The 22,545-nt window shown below is 45.8% G+C and overlaps 1 protein-coding gene across 2 annotated transcripts in view; it reads right to left on the bottom strand.

Moving 5' to 3' along the window:
- Positions 1-1,177: 1,177 nt before the first annotated feature.
- The window catches only part of tbck (TBC1 domain containing kinase), a 48,136-nt gene continuing 26,768 nt past the window's right edge, over positions 1,178-22,545 (bottom strand). The window contains exons 24-27 of one of the 2 annotated variants that reach the window (XR_010821781.1): positions 11,861-12,036; positions 9,009-9,168; positions 8,054-8,139; positions 2,211-2,296 (exon numbers count right to left, since the gene is read on the bottom strand). Coding sequence is in view for 1 of the 2 variants with exons in the window: in XM_066720663.1 (XP_066576760.1) it covers positions 2,186-2,296; positions 9,009-9,168; positions 11,861-12,036 (447 nt within the window). In the remaining variant the exon portion in view is untranslated. Of the gene's footprint in view, positions 2,297-8,053; positions 8,140-9,008; positions 9,169-11,860; positions 12,037-22,545 lie in introns of both variants that reach the window. The other variant, XM_066720663.1, reaches the window with a different exon arrangement.

A 22,545-nucleotide genomic window follows, 5' to 3' on the forward strand; every position in this document is an offset into this window, starting at 1 on the left:
GAGTAAGAACAGAAGAACATCAGAAAGTGTCCAGTCGAGAGGAGGCCATTCGCCCCATGGTGCTCGTTTGGTGTCCATTAATAACTAAGTGATCAAGGATCCTATCCAGTCTGTTTTTGAATGTTCCCAAATTGTCTCTTCAGCCACATCGCTGGGGAGTTTGTTCAGATTGTGACGCCTCTCTGTGTGAAGAAGTGTCTCCTGTTTTGATCTATCCCAACCCTGACCTGCCGCAATTGAGGAGCAGCTGAGCTATGACCACACTCCGTCATGGCAGAGCGCATCTTCAAGTGCCGGCCTCAGCTTCTACCTGGGGCTGTCCTTGGAGATGGGATCACAGCCGCAGGGAAGTGTCCAACGAAACTGAATAGTTAATAAAGTCCCACAATACCATCCCCTGCAGCCCCGGCCCTTCGCCTCGCAACCAGTGCCGTTTTCCCCTCGGATCCCCCCGCCAAGCCGGTCGCACTATAAATACACAGGAAAGCTGCGGTTGACCGTGAAGCTAAATGGAGAGGCGTCTGTATCGAGAGAGGCATGATTCACTAAGGCATCGATAAAACGGGCTATGGATCGGCATTCTTTCCCAGCTACACAACGTGCGGAAGATAAAATAATAAAACTGGACCAGCACCTGAGCCAAGCACAGGCGCTCTCTCTCTCTCTCTCCTTTTGTCTTAATGACCGAGCAGCTGCTTTCTAATTATGAGGCGCATCTCCGGCCGCCCACAAAGCCAGTGAAGTCCCGGCAGCAACGGCTGCGAATTAAAGCGCTTAATAAAAGTGTCAGAGCCCCCTTTCATGATAGTAGACTCGCCAGGCAGAGGTTTTATTTATACACAGACTTATATGTAAGCACACTGCCTCGGGATCGGGGATGGGGGGGCCATTTATTTACACATGGAGAGGAATCCACCTCCTTCGGCCCTCGTGAGGAACGCAGGGGTGTGTCAAACGCGTCGCTCAGCCTGTGGGCTCCTATGCCGACGTGAAGCACGGGCACCGACATTAAACACCTCTATCCGACTGAAGGCTGGTACCGGGTGACCTCTAACCTCAGCTGCAAACATGTTCCAACAATGGCCTTTTAAAAGACCTCAGGAATGAGCCGACAGGGATCAGAAGAAGAAAAAAAAGAGAAGACATTCCAGTAAACAAACGTGAGGCAGAAACTGAATTGTTCAACTGTCCTTTATTGTCAGGAAACCAGACATACCGTTGACTTCCTCTAACGAGACAAACCAACACAAAACACGGCTGTTGTATCTTCACCGGGCAGGCGTCTCTTTGGATAACAATTACACATTTTAGCAGTACACATCACTTTTTCATCAGTTATTGTGTGTTTGTTCGTTAGTTCATTCCTAGCATGCCCAGTCCCTCGGTTCCCATCTCTCTGGGATGTGATCGTAATCCACGTGACCACAACAAAACAGCCTCCACTCAATGTCTTTTGGAAAACGTGCGTTTGTTCAGGTGTCAATCATCTCACCCCTCCGACCGTTCATTGAGTTTGAACGACGGCAGATTGTACCCCATTTCCACGCGTCACTGGGAAGCTTTCACCCCAGTCTACAGAGCGACCCGAACCCACACCCCGGAGAATTAGTACATTTCATGATCATTCAAATTCACCGCAGAGCGTCAGATTGAGCTGCGGAGAGATTAGAAAGCAGTTGCCACCGAGAAAGCAAACACCTGATCATAAATTATTCCACTGTAATTAAAAAACAACGAGTTATTAAAAAGAGAATCCTGTCTAACACTCGTCTCTGTTCAGTGCTGCTCGTGAGTGGATCAAGTCAAGGAAGGAGGATTAAGATTCTTTAAAAGGAAATAAAAACTGAACTGTTTTCAGTGCAGAGAGCCGAGACACAGAAATGTCTCACTACCAGGTCGGCCTTCGTCAAACGAGCAATAGACCCCCAGCCCGGAGACCCTCGGGGAACAGGACGAAGCCTCTCGAGAAACGTCCCTTTGTGCAAAAAAAAAAAATGAAATAGAAATACAAAAATAATGCCACATCATGGGATCAGCTTGATAACGATGATAAAAGATCATTAAAAAATCCTGGAGCGCTTAATAGTCTCTTGCATGATAACAATAATACCAACAATCATAATATTCATTATAATAAAAAGACTGGCGATCGCTCCTCGTCCATGTCCGCGTCCCCGGCAGGGGCTCAGATCTGGGGGGACGGCACGGTGAGCAGGCCGGTGGGCTTCATCTTGTTGATGCCGCCGTCCAGGATGCACACCCGGGGGTAGCACACCTTGACCAGGTGGCCGGCGAACTGCAAGAGAAAACAGGTTGTTGCAAGAGCGAAGGAATGGGACGACAAAAACGAGCACGTGCGACTCTCTGTGATCGCTGACTTTCCCTCTGAACACAACCCTACAATGAGATCACAGTCAATGTGCCGACTCCCACACAGATCTCACCGCAGAGCTTCCAACAACACAAACTGTGTGTGTGTGTGTGTGTGTGTGAATGATTAATTGAGAGACGCACTATGGATTACACTGTAAAACACGTTACTTGCTTCAAAACCATAAATAATAATTTCATTCAACATGGAGAATCTGTGGCAGCCCGTCGTTCGAGTCCGGGCAGCCGTTCAACAGACCTGGAGATATTTTAAGACAACGTCACATCGGTAACCAGAGGGAAAAGCGAAAGGTACAGGAGCAGGATTTTGAGAAAGTATCTTTTATAGGCCTGAGACCCAGCTCAAATTTCGTAGGAGTTGTGCCTTCCTGCCAGGAGTGAGGGTATCCGTCTCCCGTTAAGAAAGGCATGAAACAGCATCGGATGACACCCTCCAGTAAAAACTGAGACCCACTGGACGGAAATAAACAAATAAAAACCTTCACATCTTCAAATAAAAGTGTCCAAAAGTCAGGAGGTGAAAACACCAATAAAACAGGGAAGGGCAGGTTGAATTGGGTCAATTGAGTCGTGCATGTTATTTCTCGGCACATGATTTTCAGGAAGAAAAAAAAAACATTTTTCTCATGTTTAATTCTGGTTTGGATTTCTCTCACACTTTAACTCCCTATCTGGACTGCGCTGCCCAACAAGCCATAAAACATGAATTATTCTAGCAGCTTGTAAAGAGCGCAGCATATTGATTGTATTCGTGAAATTACAGAAACTGAGGGAATATAAAGCACGCGCAGGTGAATCAATAAAACTGAAGCGTGTAAGATTACTCCGACGAATTTCATTAAACCTGGTATATAGCAAGTCCTATTTCTTTATTAAATTATTTAATAAACCTTGAGCTGCACTTTAAAAACTGTTCAGTAACTGCTGGACATATAAATGTTGGGAAAACACTTCATATTCGCATTCCTGATCATTGTTTTTTTAAATTGACTACTTCTTGGCTCAAATAAAAGAAAAGAAAAGAAAATAAAAGAAAAAAGATGTACTACTTCTGTCAAGCTGCTGGGGTCTTGATCGGTGGTCAAAGATTAAACCCCCACTTCAACTGGCAGAACGAGGTTTGTACGTTGTGTCGCGGCTGTGCGAGATTTCACACCGCAGAGAGAAAAGGCTACTGCCTTCGAGCTGAAGAGGTTTTGCGCCACAGATTTCAGTTCCAAGGGACGAAACCGCAGAGGGACCGAGAGGCAGAGAGGACTGAGGACTGATCTGACGGAACCGCTGTCAGAGCCGAGTACCATGCAAAAAAAAAACTAGATCCTCATACATTGTGTTCTCAGAAAGTAGGGGGTCGTGTTGAGCCTTCAAGGGTGTGATTTCTGTGTCACTCTTGACTATTTCTTGCAGGACAGATAGCTGGGCCCATTTCTCAGTATTGATAATTCACAAGACACGTCTTTAAAAGCCCCACACACGTAAGTCACACAATGCAATGCAGCCGAGCCCCTAAGAAACAGTGCGGCAGCAAAGTGAAACAAGGAAGGAAGAAACTAGATTAAAAGCACACGATATGGACGTCCCCTTTAAGACCCCCCTATGTGTCTGTGTCTGAGATCCGCGGCTTCAGGCACAGACTGGAACATGCTGCGAAGCTGTCGAGATGCAGCTGACCCCCATCATCGCTACGCCAGACCCCTGAACGCGTACAAGGCAAGAACTATTTCCAAGCCAATGCTCTACGCCTGCAAGTACATTTTGTACTCTTGATTGCTTCTGCTGGACTTTTTAACTTTATTAATTGTAGCTATGCACAGAATATATATGCACTTCCACCGACTTGGGACACACAGTAACTACGCCGGGAGTTCAGAACTTGATGCGAGACTTAATTATTTTCTTCTACGAATCAAACGGCGCCCGCTCTCCCACGCCTGCGCCGCCGCCACACAATTAAGCGTTTTAATCTCACGCCGTGTATGTTTTCCGATTTGCCATAAAGCCCATAAATCTTTGTTGAGGAATTGTCAGAGTGCGGAGAGCCGGTATGCAAATGTGAATCGGTGAAGCGATGCGCTGTTTATTTGAAAGATTTTGCATGACTGATAAAAGTGTGTAGGTAGAAATAATGTATGTAAAAATAATGTGGTTTACTGTAACAATTGCATAAGCTTGTCTGTTGAGAAATGTATTAATAAAAAGTAGGTTTTCATTTTTATACACTTGATTAACAAGCTCTGGGAACTTTTTCAGTTGGACAGGGATGCACTCCAGTATTCAGTTAATGGAGAACAAATTACACAGTCAGTCTTTGCCACTCAAATCGTTCAATTAATACCAACTGAATATGCAACCCATCAGCGGTACTGGAGTCACACTGCATTCTCCAGGCTCGGCCTAATGTGCGGCATTGAGTTTATTGGTACCAGGCGGGTGTTTAAGATACGCTCGGCAATCTACTATGCAAAACCTGAGCAAATTGGCCAGCTGGCTGCTATCACTCGCTCCACATTGGGCATCATTAGCATAACCCTCAGTGTTGCTCATCCCCACAGAAGCCGGCAATCTGCATTAATTCCTGCTCCACCGTGGTCTTGCTGTAGCGGGAGCCCTCCCTCCTGGGCTCACAGCACAGAGCAGAGACCTCCGTTCAGAGGGGGCGAATGTCACGGTTCCTCGCTCCACACAGGTGACAGCGCCGTTCTGATTTATTTTTCCTGCCATCAACAAACGAGTGAAGGGTTACGTGATGAGGCGAAGCCAGAAAGACAGGGCCTGCTGAAGTGCTGATAATGATGAAGGAAATGGACTGGCAGGGAATGGTTCTCCAAAACATCGGTTTAATTGGCGGTTTCAACTATCCTCACAGACTTCCTGCTGTATGTGGGTGCGGGACTCGGATCGCTCTGATTCACGGAGACATAAGATATGCCTTTGGACCATTTCATAGCACTTTACAGACACACGTGATTACTGGGATATAAATGATGATTTTCTTTTAACAATTAAACACATGAGGCAGGCAAACAAGCTCAACCTACAGAAAGGCGATCTGTGTTTTGACACAATTGGTACTGTATACTTCATGCAGTGGATATTATATAGTGTCAATATCAGATTAATAAAATCGACTATAAACACTTAGCAAACATTAAAAAATAAACATTTCCAATAAATCTTTAATAGTAGTGAGCAGTTTACCATTTACAGTAATTAAAAAATATGGTTCTATTCAGATATGGGACATTCGACATGAACATTGTAGCAACAAAATTATGTCAGACTATTTATTTATGTACTTAAATCAACAAACTTTTACAAATTTAAAAACAAAATCTAAAATTTAAATGAAAAAACAATCCTATCTGCTAACAATTTCCTATCCTTAAATGAAAAATCTCTATGACGTTTTACAAACACACACAAGATACGTTCTGGAAAGTTACGGACTGTCTTTTCAGCCTGATAACAATCTCATGTTTTCCTACGTCCTGTTTACTCCTTGTTTTCCATGAAACCCAGGAATCTCATCTCAAACCCTCAGATCTACTACACTGTTCTCCATCATATTTAATCATGCAAAAGCCAGAAGCGTATTTCCTTGACCAACTAATGACCAAACACAGATTATCCAGCGATAGCACTGATTCTGCCAACAAATTCACCATCATTAAGGCCCACAAATAAACGGCACACGATTACTGGCCGGTTGTTATTGTTGTTATTGCTATAAACATTGTAAACACAAAGAGGAAGAACCCTTTTCATCACAGTATTTCATCAGTAACCAACTGATGTACAAGGAGGAGAGTTCGATAAAGCCCACAGCTGAACTGATGGACACATTTTGAAGCACCATGTTTTGTCACGATGTTTTCGTACAGAACATGGACTCCGAGCAAAGGCCTTCTTCATACATTTCTCTGCCCACATTTCATTTCCCACAGAAACACAGCACTGCCAGTCAGCAGTCCTATGCAGGAAGAAAAATCACATTCACACTCCCATCTCCACCTGCTCACCGTGGGCAGAACCATGGGCTCCACACAAGGCCGTGAAAAATTGGGAGCCTTGGTCTGGGCTTAGTCTTTCCTTACAATTTTTCCCCCAACTACCTCACGTACTGTTGGCCTTAGATGACCCCTCACCTCACCAGCAATCACGTGACACAGTAACTCATTGGGAATGTGACAGCCAGCTATCTGGTCAGCCTGCAGTTATAAAACAAAAACAAAAACACATGGGATAGCCGGGCATGCTGGGATATGACCCCTCAGCGTCAGGCAGGAGGCAAAATGCATTGTGGGTATTTTCCAGTGGTTAGTACGCGGTGCTCTCGAGGCATGACTCTCCCCGCCCAGTGCTTATTGACTGTCGAGCAGCTGGCTGTTCTTGGGAGGGGTGTGTTGAAGAGCAGCTTTGCATGAATGAGTCACACGGGTAAGGCCTTAATCTTAGCCTGGGGATGACACCGAGAGATAATATCAAAACTACGCCAGTGACTCTGATTCAGATACCTGGGGCTCGGCATTCCTCCGCACTATCTACGGGCAAATCACAAAAACATTCACACAGCACTAAACACACTGAAAACAGATCTCCAGGTGAAGAAAAAGAAAAAAGGATTTAAAAAAGATAACACCAGATTCAATGTCATCCCTATTGTACGGGGGGTGTTTTCCAAGACAACTGTAAGATCAAATAAAGGAAACTGTGTAAACAAACTATCGGCAGATACTTTTTAAACTAAAAGATTCCCTGGAAAAAAAGTCTCTAACTTCTAACTTGGATTTAATTCGTGACATGCAAACGGAGTGGAAATAAAGGTTTACGCACAAGCCCTGTGTATGATCTCAGTTCAACCACCCAGCATTTTTCTCCCGTGCGTTCTGAATCAGTACCCTCCTTCGGCTGGTCTGTCTGCTGGTCCCAGAGGCACTGAGTTTCTCCAGCGTTTCTTCCCCTTAAATCTCACTGATCACTTCCTGGGGTTCAAGAGATCAGCAGAGGCGACACATTAGGGTGAGACTTTAAAGGGAAGGTGCTTAACCTTCATATTCCTGGGAGAACAGTGCCGGGATGGGTCAGGGCCCCGCAGTGCCCTCCACTCCGCTGCGCTTAATTGTAATTATTTTTGCCCCGCAGCAGTGGCCGCCACACAAGAAGATATTAATTTATGATGGGTGAGCGACAGGGATGTTACCACCTGCGTTGCCGAGCACGAGCTGAATGATCAAGTGTGACTGTGTAAGTGGATTATATTCTGGACCAACTTTTCCCACGAACTGACCACAAAAATGACACGACAAGCAGCTGAATAAAACTAAATAACACACAAACTTTGTGTATACTCCAGGAACCTGATTCCACACACGCACAGTGACAACTAGTACTTAACTAGCCTAGTTGATTTTCATGTTCTTTTAGGTTGTGTATCTCTCATGTCAATTTGCTGGCTAATGCTGTACTGTACAACAACATACCTGTTGGTGAGTTTTATTCTACCTGCCTAAATTAAGTACCTGGAAGTTTACATACATACCAACACACATTTAAATACATTTACAGATAGCTTTAGGAAGTACACAGTTAAGCCGAGGTGTTTTAGTGGAAATGAAGTCATTCATATAAAGCTCCATCAATCTAAAAATCTGCAGCTGGTTACCAGATCAGCAGCGCCAGGTCATGACACCTTCCCTCGCTAATGCACAGCTCCTGGTGGCTGAACCCGATTTAAAGGCCACAGCATCGCTGTAAATGCACAAATAAACCTGTGTCACAAGAGGCCTTTACACAAAACAGAGGAAAAACAACAGGGGTCCCTGTCTGACTAGCGACCGGGTAATTCATTTAGCCCAGTGATGCAAACAAGACATTTGTGTTTAAATAGGAATCCATGACTGCTGTGTTGTTGCTGGGTTTTGGAACCTCAATCTGACAAAGATTTGAACGTGTTAAATATGCGCACTCCTGACATGAACGGTGGACAGGAGGCCATTAGTATCCGTTTCACAATCGCGACGCTCCTGCAACACACTGCAAGTCTCACTTTGTCATGAACCGACCTAGTTGTCAATTTTTCAGTCTTCCAGTGAAAGATTGAAAATGTTGGTCTGTTTAAAAAAATTAAATAAAAACTAATTTTACTCAAAACTGCCGAAAATTGGAAGCTACGCGAGCATTTCATTTGACATTAAAACTTCACCGTATTAAAGGTCAAATCAATGATCCTTCCTTCAATAGATACCGTAATACGCAAGTAACAGGTCTGCACACGCTTCATGAATTGCAATTTCATAATTTTAAATCCAGCATCAATACCGATATATTTCACTAATGTTACAAAAGGCGGAAAATTGTGACCTGGGGCTCCTTCTCTGCGTTTGTTTTTAACTATGAAGGGTCTCCAATTGACCTTGCATGACTGATCAGGACTGACGATGCTTAACAAGTTCTTAGTTCTTAAAAGTTCTTAGGAACTTTATTTATAATTTTATGTATTTTATTCCAAAATGTTGGCCATATAATTGTGGTCTGATTTGCCCGAAAGAACCACATGGGACTGAGATCAAAGATGGCCGCCAAAACGACCCGTCTGTGAGGCGCAGAGGCGGACTTACGATGGCGGCGCTCTTCAAGGCGTGGCTGATGACCACGATGACCCTCCCTCTGAAGCTCTGCAGCGTGGTGGTGGCGGGGCACTGGGCCAGCTCCCCGTCGGGCCCGAACGCCGTGCTGTACGGGATGTTGATGCTGCCGGACACGTGGCCCCGGTTAAAACTGGTCATCAGGGTCAAAGGCAAAAGCAAGGACTGGGAGGGCATCGACAACAACCTCCAGAACAATCGCTCTCATTTCAGACTCTCAACTGTATTGAGGCTCCCAGGGGACGTGTTTGAGAGTCATTCTTTTTTTATACATAATTATCACCCGTAGTGCAAAGACTGGAAAAAAGAAAGGTTTCTAGGCAACATCCCCTAAACGCAAACCTCGCAAACTCATATTTACCGTCACAGATGCTTAAAGCACAATTTATTTATTTTTCTCGTCAGGCTGGGTTAGCAGCTTGCAGTAAATTAATCCTTCCAGCACCCCCCCCCCCCCCCCGGGTCTATAAAACACTTTCACACTGGGTTGTCGATGGCTAGAAAAAAATATATCATTATTCACATTTACATCTCAGGGTGTTACCATTAATGGCTGAGAAGAGTGCTTTAAATCATGGGTTTACTCGTACGGTGGTGCTTCACCACAGTGTGATACAGACCTCTTGGGTCCGACGTAATGCGTTTGCAGTTGCAGTGCCATACAAAAACAAGCACTTTCGGACCCCCAATAGTACACGGCCAACACGGGAGGTCTTCCGTGGCACATTATCTAACCTCCTCTGTGAACAAAGACCCCCATACAATGCCTTTTACATACTCAGATGTATATAAATGTACATCTCTTCTTAAGGAGCAGTCTGTTTCCTCACACGATGGTTTCAGGGGGCAAACGGAGATCCCTTTATTTATCTATCTGCCCCGACTCCCTCCTGTGTCCTCGACTGCCACACAGAGCCAATATTCTCAAGTTGCAAAGATCTGGACACAAGTAAAGTGTTGGCATATTCACACATAATTACATAATTTCAAAACGTTTCAACAGTGGATTAGCCATTGATTACGATGCCAGGAAGCAGTGCCAGTACTGAGCGCTTAAATCTACTTCATTCCCCGAGTCGCTCGCTTCGTAAGAGGCTCCAAACAGGAAGCCGTTAAATGTGAAGGATTTACTCTAAGGGGTTTGCCTCCACAAGGCCCCACCGCTAATCCACTGTGATTAACAGATCTATAAATCTCTTTAAAACAATTAGCGCTAACATCGCACTGACCTTGAAGAATGTTTTGTTTCCAAACTTTAAAGAACCGTTTAATTAAAGAAATATTAACTCTTTGGGGATTTGGGAACTTAGACCCACTTTGCACAACAGACGCTTTATATGGCGGTTATTAAACCAGACCTTGTTATCGCAAGCCAAGCAGGCTTAGAGGCGGATATAAGGCTATTGAAACTAGCATCAATTTCTGCAAAGGAACTTGTATCCGTGTGCATCCGAACAACACAGCCAGGAAGAGTGAGCCATCCTACACTGTTCATAATGTTCCCAGCATGCACCTCACCTCACTTGACATTCTATGAGGTGAACATTTTTACCATCTTAAGCTCAACAATACAGAAAGTCTGTAAGAAAAACACATTTTTAAACACTGCTGAGGATCACTCTACTCCACTCCACTCCTGGAGTCAGACTAAGGTTGTTTTTTTTACATTATATACATCTACTATAGATAACCAATATCCTGTAACTTTTTAACTTTAACTTTACAAAATAATCAGCAAACACAGAATTGTCTATGATTTACTTTCGGTGAAAAGCTCTTACACCTAACAGGGAACAGATTACAATGGTTTCAAATATTTTAGAGGAAAACTCAGATGTAAGTTTGCCAAAATACTCCACTCCACCCTAAGACAGCACTGGCTTAGCAATAATAAATGCAGAAGGAAATTGTACACAGAAAAAAAGAAACTGTATCAGAGGGGGTGGTGGGAGAGAGAGAGAGAGAGACAGAGAGCAAGAGAAGGGGAGGGAGAGAGAGAATGAGAGAGCAAGCGAGAGAGAGAGGTGGAGGGAGACAGTGAGAGAGCGAGGGAGAGACAGAGAGAGCTCAGACAGTATCACAGAGAGAGAGAGGGGGAGGGAGAAACAGGGAGACAGAGAGAGCGAGAGAGAGGGGGGGAGACACAGACAGAGAGACAGACAGAAAGAGAGAAAGAGAGCACTCAGACAGCTCTAGATATCTGAGCCATTGAGAATATTGTGAACATCTAGCCGCCCGTGACAATTGTAAATCAGAAAACATTACGGATGTCCACCTTAGCTTTGATCACGCTGCACGGTCTGCAGGCGCTGATGCGTCGCATTAAATGCGATGTAAGACTCCGGCACTCGAACCTGAATTAGCTGGGTTCAGAGGGGCGCATGAATCAAACATCGGAGGGAGAAAATAAAGATGGCTGCTCGGCAGAAGAGCTTTTGAACAACGTGCAATTCTGAACCGTGACGTGCTGAGCGAGGGACGGATGATTGGACACGGTGGGGGGACGTGGGGGACTCCTGTTCACAGCGCTGATCAAACTAAAGTCACAAATCATGTCTGAGCACAAGTCCACATCGGTCTGTGAAAAAACGCAGGTCTGTAATCAAGTCTCCTGGTTCTGAAAGATGTATCTGCAAACAAAGCCCTCAAGAGTTCAATGGAAAGTTCAGTGACTGCAGCATGGACACAGATTCCACACAGAAGAATATATTTTTAACCAGGGTTTTCCTTGTGTAACCGTTTAACAGCTTTGTATAAAAGCCTCAGCCAAATAAAACAGGAATAACACACACACACACACACACACACGTTCTGTTAAAGGATACTCCTCGCTGCTGCGGATATCCACGGCCAGGATTTTGGGTTTGCTGAACCTGTTCCTCTTGGCGGGCGTCTTGAAGAGGCCGGGCCCCGTCAGCTCACACAGGTCGATCAGATCCTCGGCGGAGATGCGCGGAGACACCTCGGCCTTCAGTTCGCTCAGCTTGATCGGCTCCCGCGACTGGAAAGGGAGGAAGGAGACGTGCCGGGTCAGAACCGCCGAGCTCTGCGGACCCCCGTGGGACCAGCCGCCTGACGAGCACATTAAAGGCACTGAACGAACCAATCATGATACCCAAGGCTGTTCTGTTGATCGGTCATTCACTCACTGCAGCGGAACGCTACTCAGGGAGATACACACACATGTATACAATGCTACGTAGTGTCACCGCGTGTCTGACTGCAGCGGAGGACCTGTAGTCCCCTGAGACAGATGTGTCCATTATTCAAAACCAGGTTGAAAGAAACAAGGTGGATGTGTTCAGATGTGTCAATTCTTTCAGAAGTTGCTCTGGGTTCACATCCCAAGTGTTCAGGACCTCCCGCAGAACACAACTCAGGCCACCAACACCACTCCCAGTACAATCCCATCCCAGTCCACTTTCCTCTCTCCCACCACTGCTCTGAGAGGCAGAGACACAATCAGGCTTTGATACACTTCACAGGCAAGAACGACAGAAGTGGCGGAATGGGACGATACTCTGGAACGCCCTCGATATTATTATTATTATTATTATTATTATGGTTAATTTCTTAGCAGATAACCCTTATCCTGCGCAACTGACACTTTACACAAGAAACCCTTTAAAGCATTACAAACAGGGTGCCACAGACTCGGCTGCTACCTTTCTACACTTCAGTATGGTGTGTCTGATGATTGCTGAGGAGCCTATGGGTTGAATGAACCAGAAAGGCTACCGTCCCCTCTGATTGGCTACAACATCCTGTAAGGCTGTGGTGGGACTTTGTGGCATCGGATTTATTTTTGATGTTTTGATCGTGAACCAATTTCATTCTGAAACATGCGAGATGTTGTGAGATGGCTAATACTCTCCTCGCCTGTTTGTTGTCAGTTGTACTCATGCTTGACCAGCACACAGGGATCTCATCTTGTATTGCACTCACATACGTGGGCCATTTAATTCGGCACAATGCCAAGACAAACAGAGGAAACACAACACCAAGCACCAAACCGAGAACCCCCCAGTATGTCACCATAGTGGGCAGATTAAAATCCATCTTATCTCTGGGGACACATCTAAACGTCTCCTTAAAAGAATCAATATCGAATTTAAATTAAAATTACAAAAACACTTTCCCCGGCGCTTTATTATCTGACAAAGACAAAAGCAGATCTTGGGGTCCCTCCAGTCCCACCAGCTGCCTGGGCCCTGCCGATGGAGAGAGCGCTGGACGATTGCGTCGTGAGCTTAATGCCCTGCGAGGGGCTGTGGACACGCTCCGCCAGGCCCCCCACTTCCCCAGGACGGCTCTCCGCGGCTGCCTGCGCCCTTTGTCCCAGCGCTCGCGGCAGGTGGAGGGTAATTGCTTTCATCAAACATTAAGGCAGGTAGCGATCAGGAGAGAGGAGAGAGAGAGAGCGGGAGGGGGGGGGGATCTGGATCAAAGCCCCAGCACAGCCGACGCATGGTCAGAGCCACCATCTGCGTTCCTTTAAATTTTTAATCAGCGCTGACATTTTATGCTCCCCTCACAGAATGATATCCTCATTAAACCGCAATGAGGCGTTCCAAGGCCCGCTGGCTGTCCATTGTGCGGGGGAAGCTGGTTTAACGCTGCCTTTCCACAGAGTAAATCTTTTTTATCATCATCATCATCAGTAGTACTGTTATTATTATTGTGAAGGAGGCTCCTCCCCGTACGAAACCACTTCGCCAACAGTCGAGCCGCAGGTCCAGGACCGCAGCGGGAATCATGCCTTTTTTGGGAGGAATTCCTGAAAAGTTAGATCGTTCCCCGGCTGCCGCTATGCAACATCGAAAACACAACCTTAGCCCTTCTGTTCGTGCTCTGGGAAGGGATTTCTAAAAATAAAAGTACAATAAAAACCACACAGTACAATCTTGCCTTCTACACGCATGTTGGTCAATTGACAGGGTTCTCAGTTATATGTCCTGTTTTTTATTGAACCTCAGATATTACACACGTATAATAAACAGGCTTCACTGACTCGGAGATCCTTATTCAGGGTAGGACAGCACTGCGTTAATGGGAGGCGGATCGATCAAATTAAATAAATGGATGGGCTTGGAACCCAGGAACCTGGGGATTAGAAACTTTTAAATCAGAGTTATCCAATTAGCAGCGAGTCATGTGCTAATAGACTCACAGTTACCACTTAAGGCAGAGAACACACTTCACCTCAACAAGCTAAGAGAGAGGGGGAGAGTGAGGGGGAGGGAGAGAAAGGGGGGAAAAGAGAAGGCGAGAAAAGAAAGGCAGAGAGAGAGAGAGGGGGGAAGAGAAAGGGGCAAAGAGAGGGTAGAGAGGGAGACAGAAGGAGAATGAAAGGGGGGGAGAGAGGAGAGGAAGATAGAGAAAGGGGGAACAGAGAGCAAGAGAAATAGAGAGGGGGGACAGAGTGTGAGGGGGAAAGAGATAGAGGAAGGCATGGAGAGAGAGAAGGGGAGGGAGAGGGAGAGAAAAGGGGGGGAAATGGAAAGGGGAAGAGAAAGGGAGAGGGGGAAAAGAGAAAGGGGGAAGAGAAAGGGAGAGAGAGAGAGAAAGAGAAAGGGGGAAGAGAAAGGGAGAGAGAGAGAGAAAGGGGGGACAGTGTGAGAGGGAGAGAGATAGAGGAAGGGGTGGAGAGAAAGAGAGAGGACAAGTGGGGAAGAGAGAGAGATAGAGAGAGGGGAGAGAGAGTCCACACTGATGACCCCAGCGGTATTTTGATTAAGGTGATTATGATGCGCTATAAATTATGTTTAATTTGACCAGACTCTGCACACTGTACACCAAACAGGAAGCCACTGACTTCTGCCTTTACATTTGAAGGCAATAAAATAAATACAATAACAATTCAAAAAGCTTCCCCCCGGGACCTACACAGATCGAGTGCACATCCCTCGCACAGCACGTAACCTGCAGCGCCGACAGAAAAGCCTTCCCGTCTGGGGCACCGATATTGGTAAATACATCACAGGGAGCAATGGGCCGTGACAGATTGGACCGGTGCAGCCCGCGACGCTTCACTGGCGATCGCAGCCCGAGCATGTGATGGGGCCGGCAGCAGGTACACAAGTGCCAATCCCTTCATGTGTGGATATGAAGCCGTGTCAAGTCTATCTTCGATTCTGCAGGGGTGTCTCGTTTTCACCGACTCTTCCTTTTCACCAGACGATGCTTTACACATCTCTGTCTCGATCCAAAGAACCGAAACACAACCTTCCTTCATGATTGGGGCAGACACAAACTCAGGATTATATCCTAGCAGCTCTGGATGCGACTCAAACACCTAAGCACAATGAAAAGTTGTCCCCTCTGCCACAGAGAGATCGTCTCTTCCCGATCCGCTTCTGTGCATAACAGAAGGATCTCATTCCTGCTGCTTCTGGTTGCAGTTTCCACTCGAGAAACGCCATAAAAAGAAACCGACGCAATACAAATGGACGCGTCTTCTTCTCTGAGATGGAGCAGCCAGCTGCCCACAACACACACACTTCACAGCAGGTTTTAATTAGAAGTAAAGAGGAATATGAACACAGAGAAAATTGATATAGATTCATAGCACACTGGGTCTTCAAAATCTGCAGATCTGGAGCAAGAGAGGACCTGCCCTGACACGTCTCTGTGTCAAACAGGTAACTATGTATTTGGCGAACAGATAAACACTGTGCAGTGCAGACTGTGTGTGGCCGAGGCACTGAACGCAACAACGAGAACAAAGTATTTAGATTACTGATGAACTGATGAAGTGCAACTGAAAGTTGATTTAGCAAGAAAAGGCAGGTGTGTCCTCTGTAGCTTTGGATACAAATAAAAAACTCAATGACTATCAGAATTGTCTGCATCAAAAACACATCTGTCAAAAATAGTTACATATAGCTTATACATACACATTCATTTAGTCAGACCCTGGTAGTCAGGACATTATAATATCATTTTAGCTTTGATAACAGACAAGGCATTTTAATAGAATCATCAATTCCAGGCATTGTGTCCAGAGGAGTCCAGAGGAGCTTTTCCAGATCAGCAGGGACACACGCACCCGGGGACACAAATGGAAATTGGGCTTCAAGGCATTCAAGACAGAAAACAGGAGACACTTCTTCACACAGAGAGGCGTCACAATCTGAACAAACTCCCCAGCGATGTGGCTGAAGAGACAATTTGGGAACATTCAAAAACAGACTGGATAGGATCCTTGGATCACTACATCTGCACCGCTGTTAAGACACAGTAGTGCTAGGTCTTATAATTTAATATGAACAAAACAAACCAAAAGCAATGTAAATGAACACGTACACAACCCCTGGTGTTCACAGCTCTTTAAAAGGTATTCGATTGTGTACGTGAACTACATAGAAACCTATCCATCCCCCCCTTGTTCTCGGGACGATCGAGCAGCATGGATTCCATCTGCATGACTGGGTTTCTCCCGAGTCGCCGCTCCCCCCGTAATGGAGCGAACCGCGGCCCATCCATCAGCTTCCGGGAGGCACAAGAGATGAATCACCGCAGCGAAATCTCCAAGACACCATCTCACATTTCAGGGGCAGCGGTGAAGCGCTGGGAGAATTAGCCGTGTAATCGCACAGTCAGCGCGGGTCGGGGGGTTAAGTGTCTAAAGTTAACAAAGGAAGGGGGGCGGGGGGGCACCTGCGTCTTCTGCCTAATAAGCCCGACCCGAGAGAAGGGAGCGACCGGGGACTGGGACGGCGATGTGGGCCGGAGCAGTGATCGTGTGTCGTCAGGAGAGTCTGTTTTTAAAACAGCGGCCACACAGACCTGTCCTTGTTTTCCTCCCCCGGGGGGTCAGAGCTCAGGATGAGAATTAATTTGCTGTTCCCACTGACTGGGTCCTGTTTCTGTGGGCCGTGTGACACAGTGTTGTGCTGGTGATGACAGTTTATAGCTGAGCCACTGAAGGCCAATTACTTCACTTAAGCTCGTATAAGATGATATGAGGGGTGAATAAGTCAGGCCAGCGACCAAATACAGAAGACGACAAGAAAACTGAAAGCAGGGTTGATTTTCTACAAATTATACCAAGCGGATGCCGTGATCAGTCATCACGCATGAAGCACTGATTTATCAGACGTGGGGGCCGCAAGGAAGAGTCACACTTCTTCCTCGGAAGACAGTTTTAACAGCATGTGCCACCGAGAGGCGGGAGCCAGACAAATGAAAATGCATGACTTTACAAATAGGCCGGAACGGTTTCTTACATCTTTCGATTCGCATTTCAATTGCCGTGACTCTCGTCAAAATAAACACGGGGAAATAAAATCCACTCCGACGGGGGGGGAAGTCAGTGCCGCTTCGAAGGCGATGCGGCAGAGAGGAGCTTCTCTCTCTCGCACTGATGTCTCCAAACTCATCAAGTGTATGAAAAACCATTCATAGAAACCGCGAGTTTGAAAATTACTGCGCAAACGCCACAGTTACCACAGTTCCCGATGATTCTGAAGTAAAATGTTTAGTATCAGAGAACAACAACCACCAGGGCGTTGAATATGTTCTTCCGTCCGTAACTGTTCACCTCCAATCACTTCTCTATGAACTCTGGAGTGATTAACCCAACTGTGGGATTGAATTGGTTAAATATTTCCCTCTCTCTCGAGATCCCTGCTGGAATATTTCTGCACCAAATCAAAAGCAGGGCGATATCTCCTTCACAGACTAAATGCCTTGGTTTTGTTTCTCCCCGTTTTCACTCTGATAAACACCATCCCATCTTCAGCTCCGGTTCTGGGGGGAAGTAAGGTCCAGTCACCGGCCCAAGAACCAGCTGTAGAAAGGGTTTGATAATGACTTCTCCCCTCAGTGGCTTGGATATGTTTAAGGTACGTTTATGAGCCCCTCCTCATCTGTGTCCATCTCGGGGACATCTGAGGCCTCTGACTGGCCAGCTATTTAGCAGATACACATATTAAATACTTACCTGAGCAGCTAGGAGGCGAATGCTAGCCAACTGAAATAGACAGGATGGGCGAGACCCCCATCCCCCGAAATCAGGTGAAATGAGACGCATTGTGGACATTGGACACTTGTCTGATGTAAACCTGTTCACACGAGTGAAGCCAAACGCACAGAAATGGTCATAAAAACAAGTAAATCCGGGGAATGCATTCAGAGTAGGGCCGGGGGAATTCACAGGCACCTCTACTGCAGTATCCGTAGGCAGAAGGATCATGTTCACAGCTGGTATGCGAAACATGTCGAGGACGGACAGAAAACAGATTCAACTGCAAGTAAATGATCAAAGTGAACAATCTCAACTAATGGCAAACGCCCCCTCACATGGTCCGACACTGGAAATGGGAGAATTCAGTTCAAAGGAGCTGCACCTCAGTGTCTCAGCAGCTCAAATAGTTTTGCTAAAACTTAATAGTGTGTGCGTGTGTGTGTGCGCGTGTGTCTCTCTGCCCTGGTCTCTTTCTCCAGGTAGTGAAATCAACACACACCATTGTGGAAACAGGGTACCAACATTAAAAAGACTCTACCGGAACAATCCTGAGCGACTCTTTCCACTGGTGAATAATTACACCGCAGCGCCGGGAACAATTATTCACACGGTGCCGCATTTAATACTTGCTGTAATTTTTATTTACAGATCTCTGTCACTGTAATCCTTTTTTTCACACAGAATTGACAGGCAGGCGTTGGCGTTCCCCACTAAACAGCAGGAAAGGCAATGTGCAAATAACCTACATGAAGTTTTTCTACTGAGAGGCACAGAAAGGCTGCACCTAAACCTGCGTCTCTCATCGTGGTCGTGCGCAGTTAGAATTGAAGATTGATGCAGTGGTTCTCCTGTGCAGCTCTGTGTTTCACTCTAAGTGGTTGTTTTCCACGTCTATTGATGTCTGGGTCTGCGCACAACTTAATTCAGCTCGACTAGCTGTGCAGATGTGGCAGCAAAGCTTTAAAGCAAAATGTTATCTATCCAGGATGTGAAATCCCATACGAGAATATGATCCGCTAGCTTTGCACTGCAGTCTGATATTTACCTTGCGATCGCAACTGAAGTGTTTCTATAATTGAATGCAGCGAACAGCGGCAGCCACTGTTTCAGAGCAGAACCGGTTCCCAAGAGTCGGACTGGGTCCAGCCCCGAGTCCGACCCCCAATCTGACACACACTGCACTTCAGTCACACAAGGACAGCACGGTCACAATAAGAGAGAGAAGGAAGTGGAAGGCTAGTGTCTTGATGTCAGGTGGCATCTGGTAAAACCAAACCGGTACCGAATCGGTTCAGTCTTACAATGCTCAAGTCAATTCATCATTATGAGAACAAGTGATTGTGTGTGCGTGTGTGAGAGTTCTATCACACACATGCGCACACACACACACGTGCACACACACACACTTGGCTTATGAACAAAGGGACTGTGATCCCCGCTCCCTCTCTGGATCCTAAATCGTTTCCTGTGCTCTATTTATGAGGCTGCAGCCGTCGTGTTTTAAGCACCTCGTTTTTGGCCAGGTTTGTGAGTTATCATCTGGACTCGAAAATGCCTTTCTATTTATACTAAGCACAACCAGATGGCGTTGGCAGCAGAGATTTACCGTTCAGGACACCAGAGGTTATAAAAGTATGTTAATTTAATGAAGACCTAACAAATATTCTGATACAAGGGAGATGGGAAAAGTTCTGAGCATCACAGACATAGTAACACCGGAGACTGAGGCCGTTTCCAGCGACTTATCGCTCCGGCTACATCAAGTACACACAAATGGCACACTCAATATAATACATCCCTTATTTTTGTTGCTTCTTTTGCATTTCGCCCCCGGAAGACAGCGATCGCTTCTGAAATAAACAAATCTAACATCATGCTGTCATCACACGCTTGACACTGGAGCACAGAGAACCAAAGGCAATTTATGCTCTCAGGATGAAAGCCTGCGTTTATTTCAGCGTTCATCCATGTCTATCTGCGAAGCCGGAATAAAAAGGGTTCAGAAGCGGAATAAGACACGGAAGAAAGCAATCCAGAATAGTGCAATCCAGAACTGAAACCTTATAGGGTCTTGTTAAATTATAAAGGGTACTGGATGCATGTCTTCAGTGTATTTGTAGAGTGTTCCACATTCATAAGAACATAAGACAGTGTCCAATCGAGAGGAGGCCATTCACCCCATCGTGCTCGTTTGGTGTCCATTAATAACTTAGTGAACAAGGATCCTATCCAGTCTGTTTTTGAATGTTCCCAAATTGTCTCTTCAGCCACATCGCTAGGGAGTTTGTTCAGATTGTGATGCCTCTCTGTGTGAAGAAGTGTCTCCTGTTTCCTCAGTCTCTCAGTAGGACATTCCCTTCAGACCTGGAATAAGAGCAGCAATATCTTTCAAGCGGTGTTCCTCAGGGGTCAGTTTGTGGGACCCTCGCCTGTTCACCATTTCTTCATTCTCAAAGAGGCTTGGAGACTGTTTATGACTATCAAAAAAACAAGTGTGAGATTTTTTTTCTCAAAACGAGCTTGAAAAAGCCTAATTTAAAGCTCTACTTCTTACTCTGGTGGTGATAAAGGGAAGCGAGGGAGAAAGTCAGCATTTGAAAATCATATACCAGGAGAGTTGTGTACAGTAGTTTCACAGATTTGATTGTCTAACCTACAGGGAAAATGAACCGTGTAAATCCTAAAGTAACTGCTGTACGACACTGATTTATGCCAATATGTCGTCCCAAAGGACATTAGCGAGAAACTTGGATCGAGTTTATATTATACTACAGTAATTTGCATCACGAGTTAAATGTTGTGTTTCTCTGCAGGGAACTCAAAATATACGCATGCCGCAAAACCTTAGATTGTCATTATTAAGAAGCACACAATATCCACTTCTGAGATTTCCCTGGATAACGTGTTTCCCCACAACTCAGATCAGCCTGCGTACCAGGGAGCATTATTGATCCAAACGACATCCAAACGGCCCGAGACATTCCCGTTTGCTAATCTACTCTGGACCCGGCTCTGTGCAAGCAAAGCAAACAGGACAAGTGGCTCTGGAAGGCTTATTATAACTAATTTAGCAAACAGTGATGGATTGACAGGCGTGTTTGCGAAGGCATAAACTCCCTGATGTCGACTACCAAAGTCAAACAGGGGGACAAAAAAAGAAGCAAGACCTTTAACCCTGAAATTGTCAGGCTTAACAGAGCATAATAGGCAGCCAACGGAGTCGAAAGCTAAATATACACCAGTGTTTGTTTTCATTCTAAAACTATCGATTTAAAAATGCAGACAAATCACCTGGATTAGGCCGAGTTGCGTAAGCAAGGGCACAACTAGGATGGGAAGGATTTCAAAGACACCCTTCACACCCTGTCCAGGCTCAATAAAGGGTGGACAGCAAAGCAGAATTTTTATTAAACAAGATTTGTGAACGGTTCCTCAGTCCTGTTCCTCCTCAGGGCTCCTCCCACACTATACACCCTTCTCTAAAGCAAACAAGTAGACCATCTATCACCCCGATAAAAGGAAGGAAAAAAAAGGAGAGGAATGAGGGAGTGAAATTAGAGGTTATTAAAAGATAATCCTGTGATCTACACTCCTACTTGGGGTGAGTGTGGCACCTTCACAAACGGACAAGTGAAACATCCGCCAAAAAGACAAAGATGTGAAGATCGGACTAACACAGAACTGTGAAGTCCGCCTGGGTGCTACAGTGCGTGTGCATGTGTGTAACTTTAGACACCTGAATTGAGTCTCATAAGACGCGGTGACAGCGCCTTTCATGAGAAGGGAGAGAAAATGAAACTACTCCAGATTTAAACACAACACAACACAACCTGGGGGGGTTGTCCAGTCAAGACCACCATCTCCAGCTCGGCTTTCTGAAGAGGCATTGGGCGCCAGGAAGCTCTGCGTGTTGACGACGGCTCCAATGGACCCACGCTGGGGTTAACAGTCCACCGGGCTCAGATTACAAGCACGAGGATTTACATTTAAGCAGAATAATAAATTAAAACGCGTGTGAATCTGGACTCGTCTGGGTCCTGAAACTGAACTCTCTCTGGCTCTTGGCTGCTCTGAAGCCGGGATACGACGGAGAGAAATGGATCCTCGTTGATTTTTCTTTTCTTTTTTTCTTTCAGTACTTAGTGGAAATGCACCCCTTTCTGTTGCCAAATTAGAACAGAGCTTTTGTGTGCAGATTGTGGTTTAATTGATGTGGACTTCAGGGGACACATCAGTGGTGATCTGTCGAGGTTTAATATAAGGTTTCAGCGCGGATGAATATGCATACGAGTTCCTCTCTCGTCTGGGAGACACAGCTCCATAAATAGTGTCTGCGACGTGGGCTCCTCTTCCCCAAAACGCGTCGCTGACAGTTTACACAATGGGCCAGATCTGAGGAGGGTTACAGTGAGCAAATTATGGGATTCGAGAAGAATACAGGCCTACTGTCAAAACCACAGCATTTACATTAGATTTCACTTGAAATGCAAAACCAGGTAGAATCACACTGATGTAAAACTCTCATCGAGGTGTAGTACAGTT

This window comes from Amia ocellicauda, chromosome 13, assembly GCF_036373705.1.
Source record: "Amia ocellicauda isolate fAmiCal2 chromosome 13, fAmiCal2.hap1, whole genome shotgun sequence".
NCBI lineage: Eukaryota > Metazoa > Chordata > Actinopteri > Amiiformes > Amiidae > Amia > Amia ocellicauda.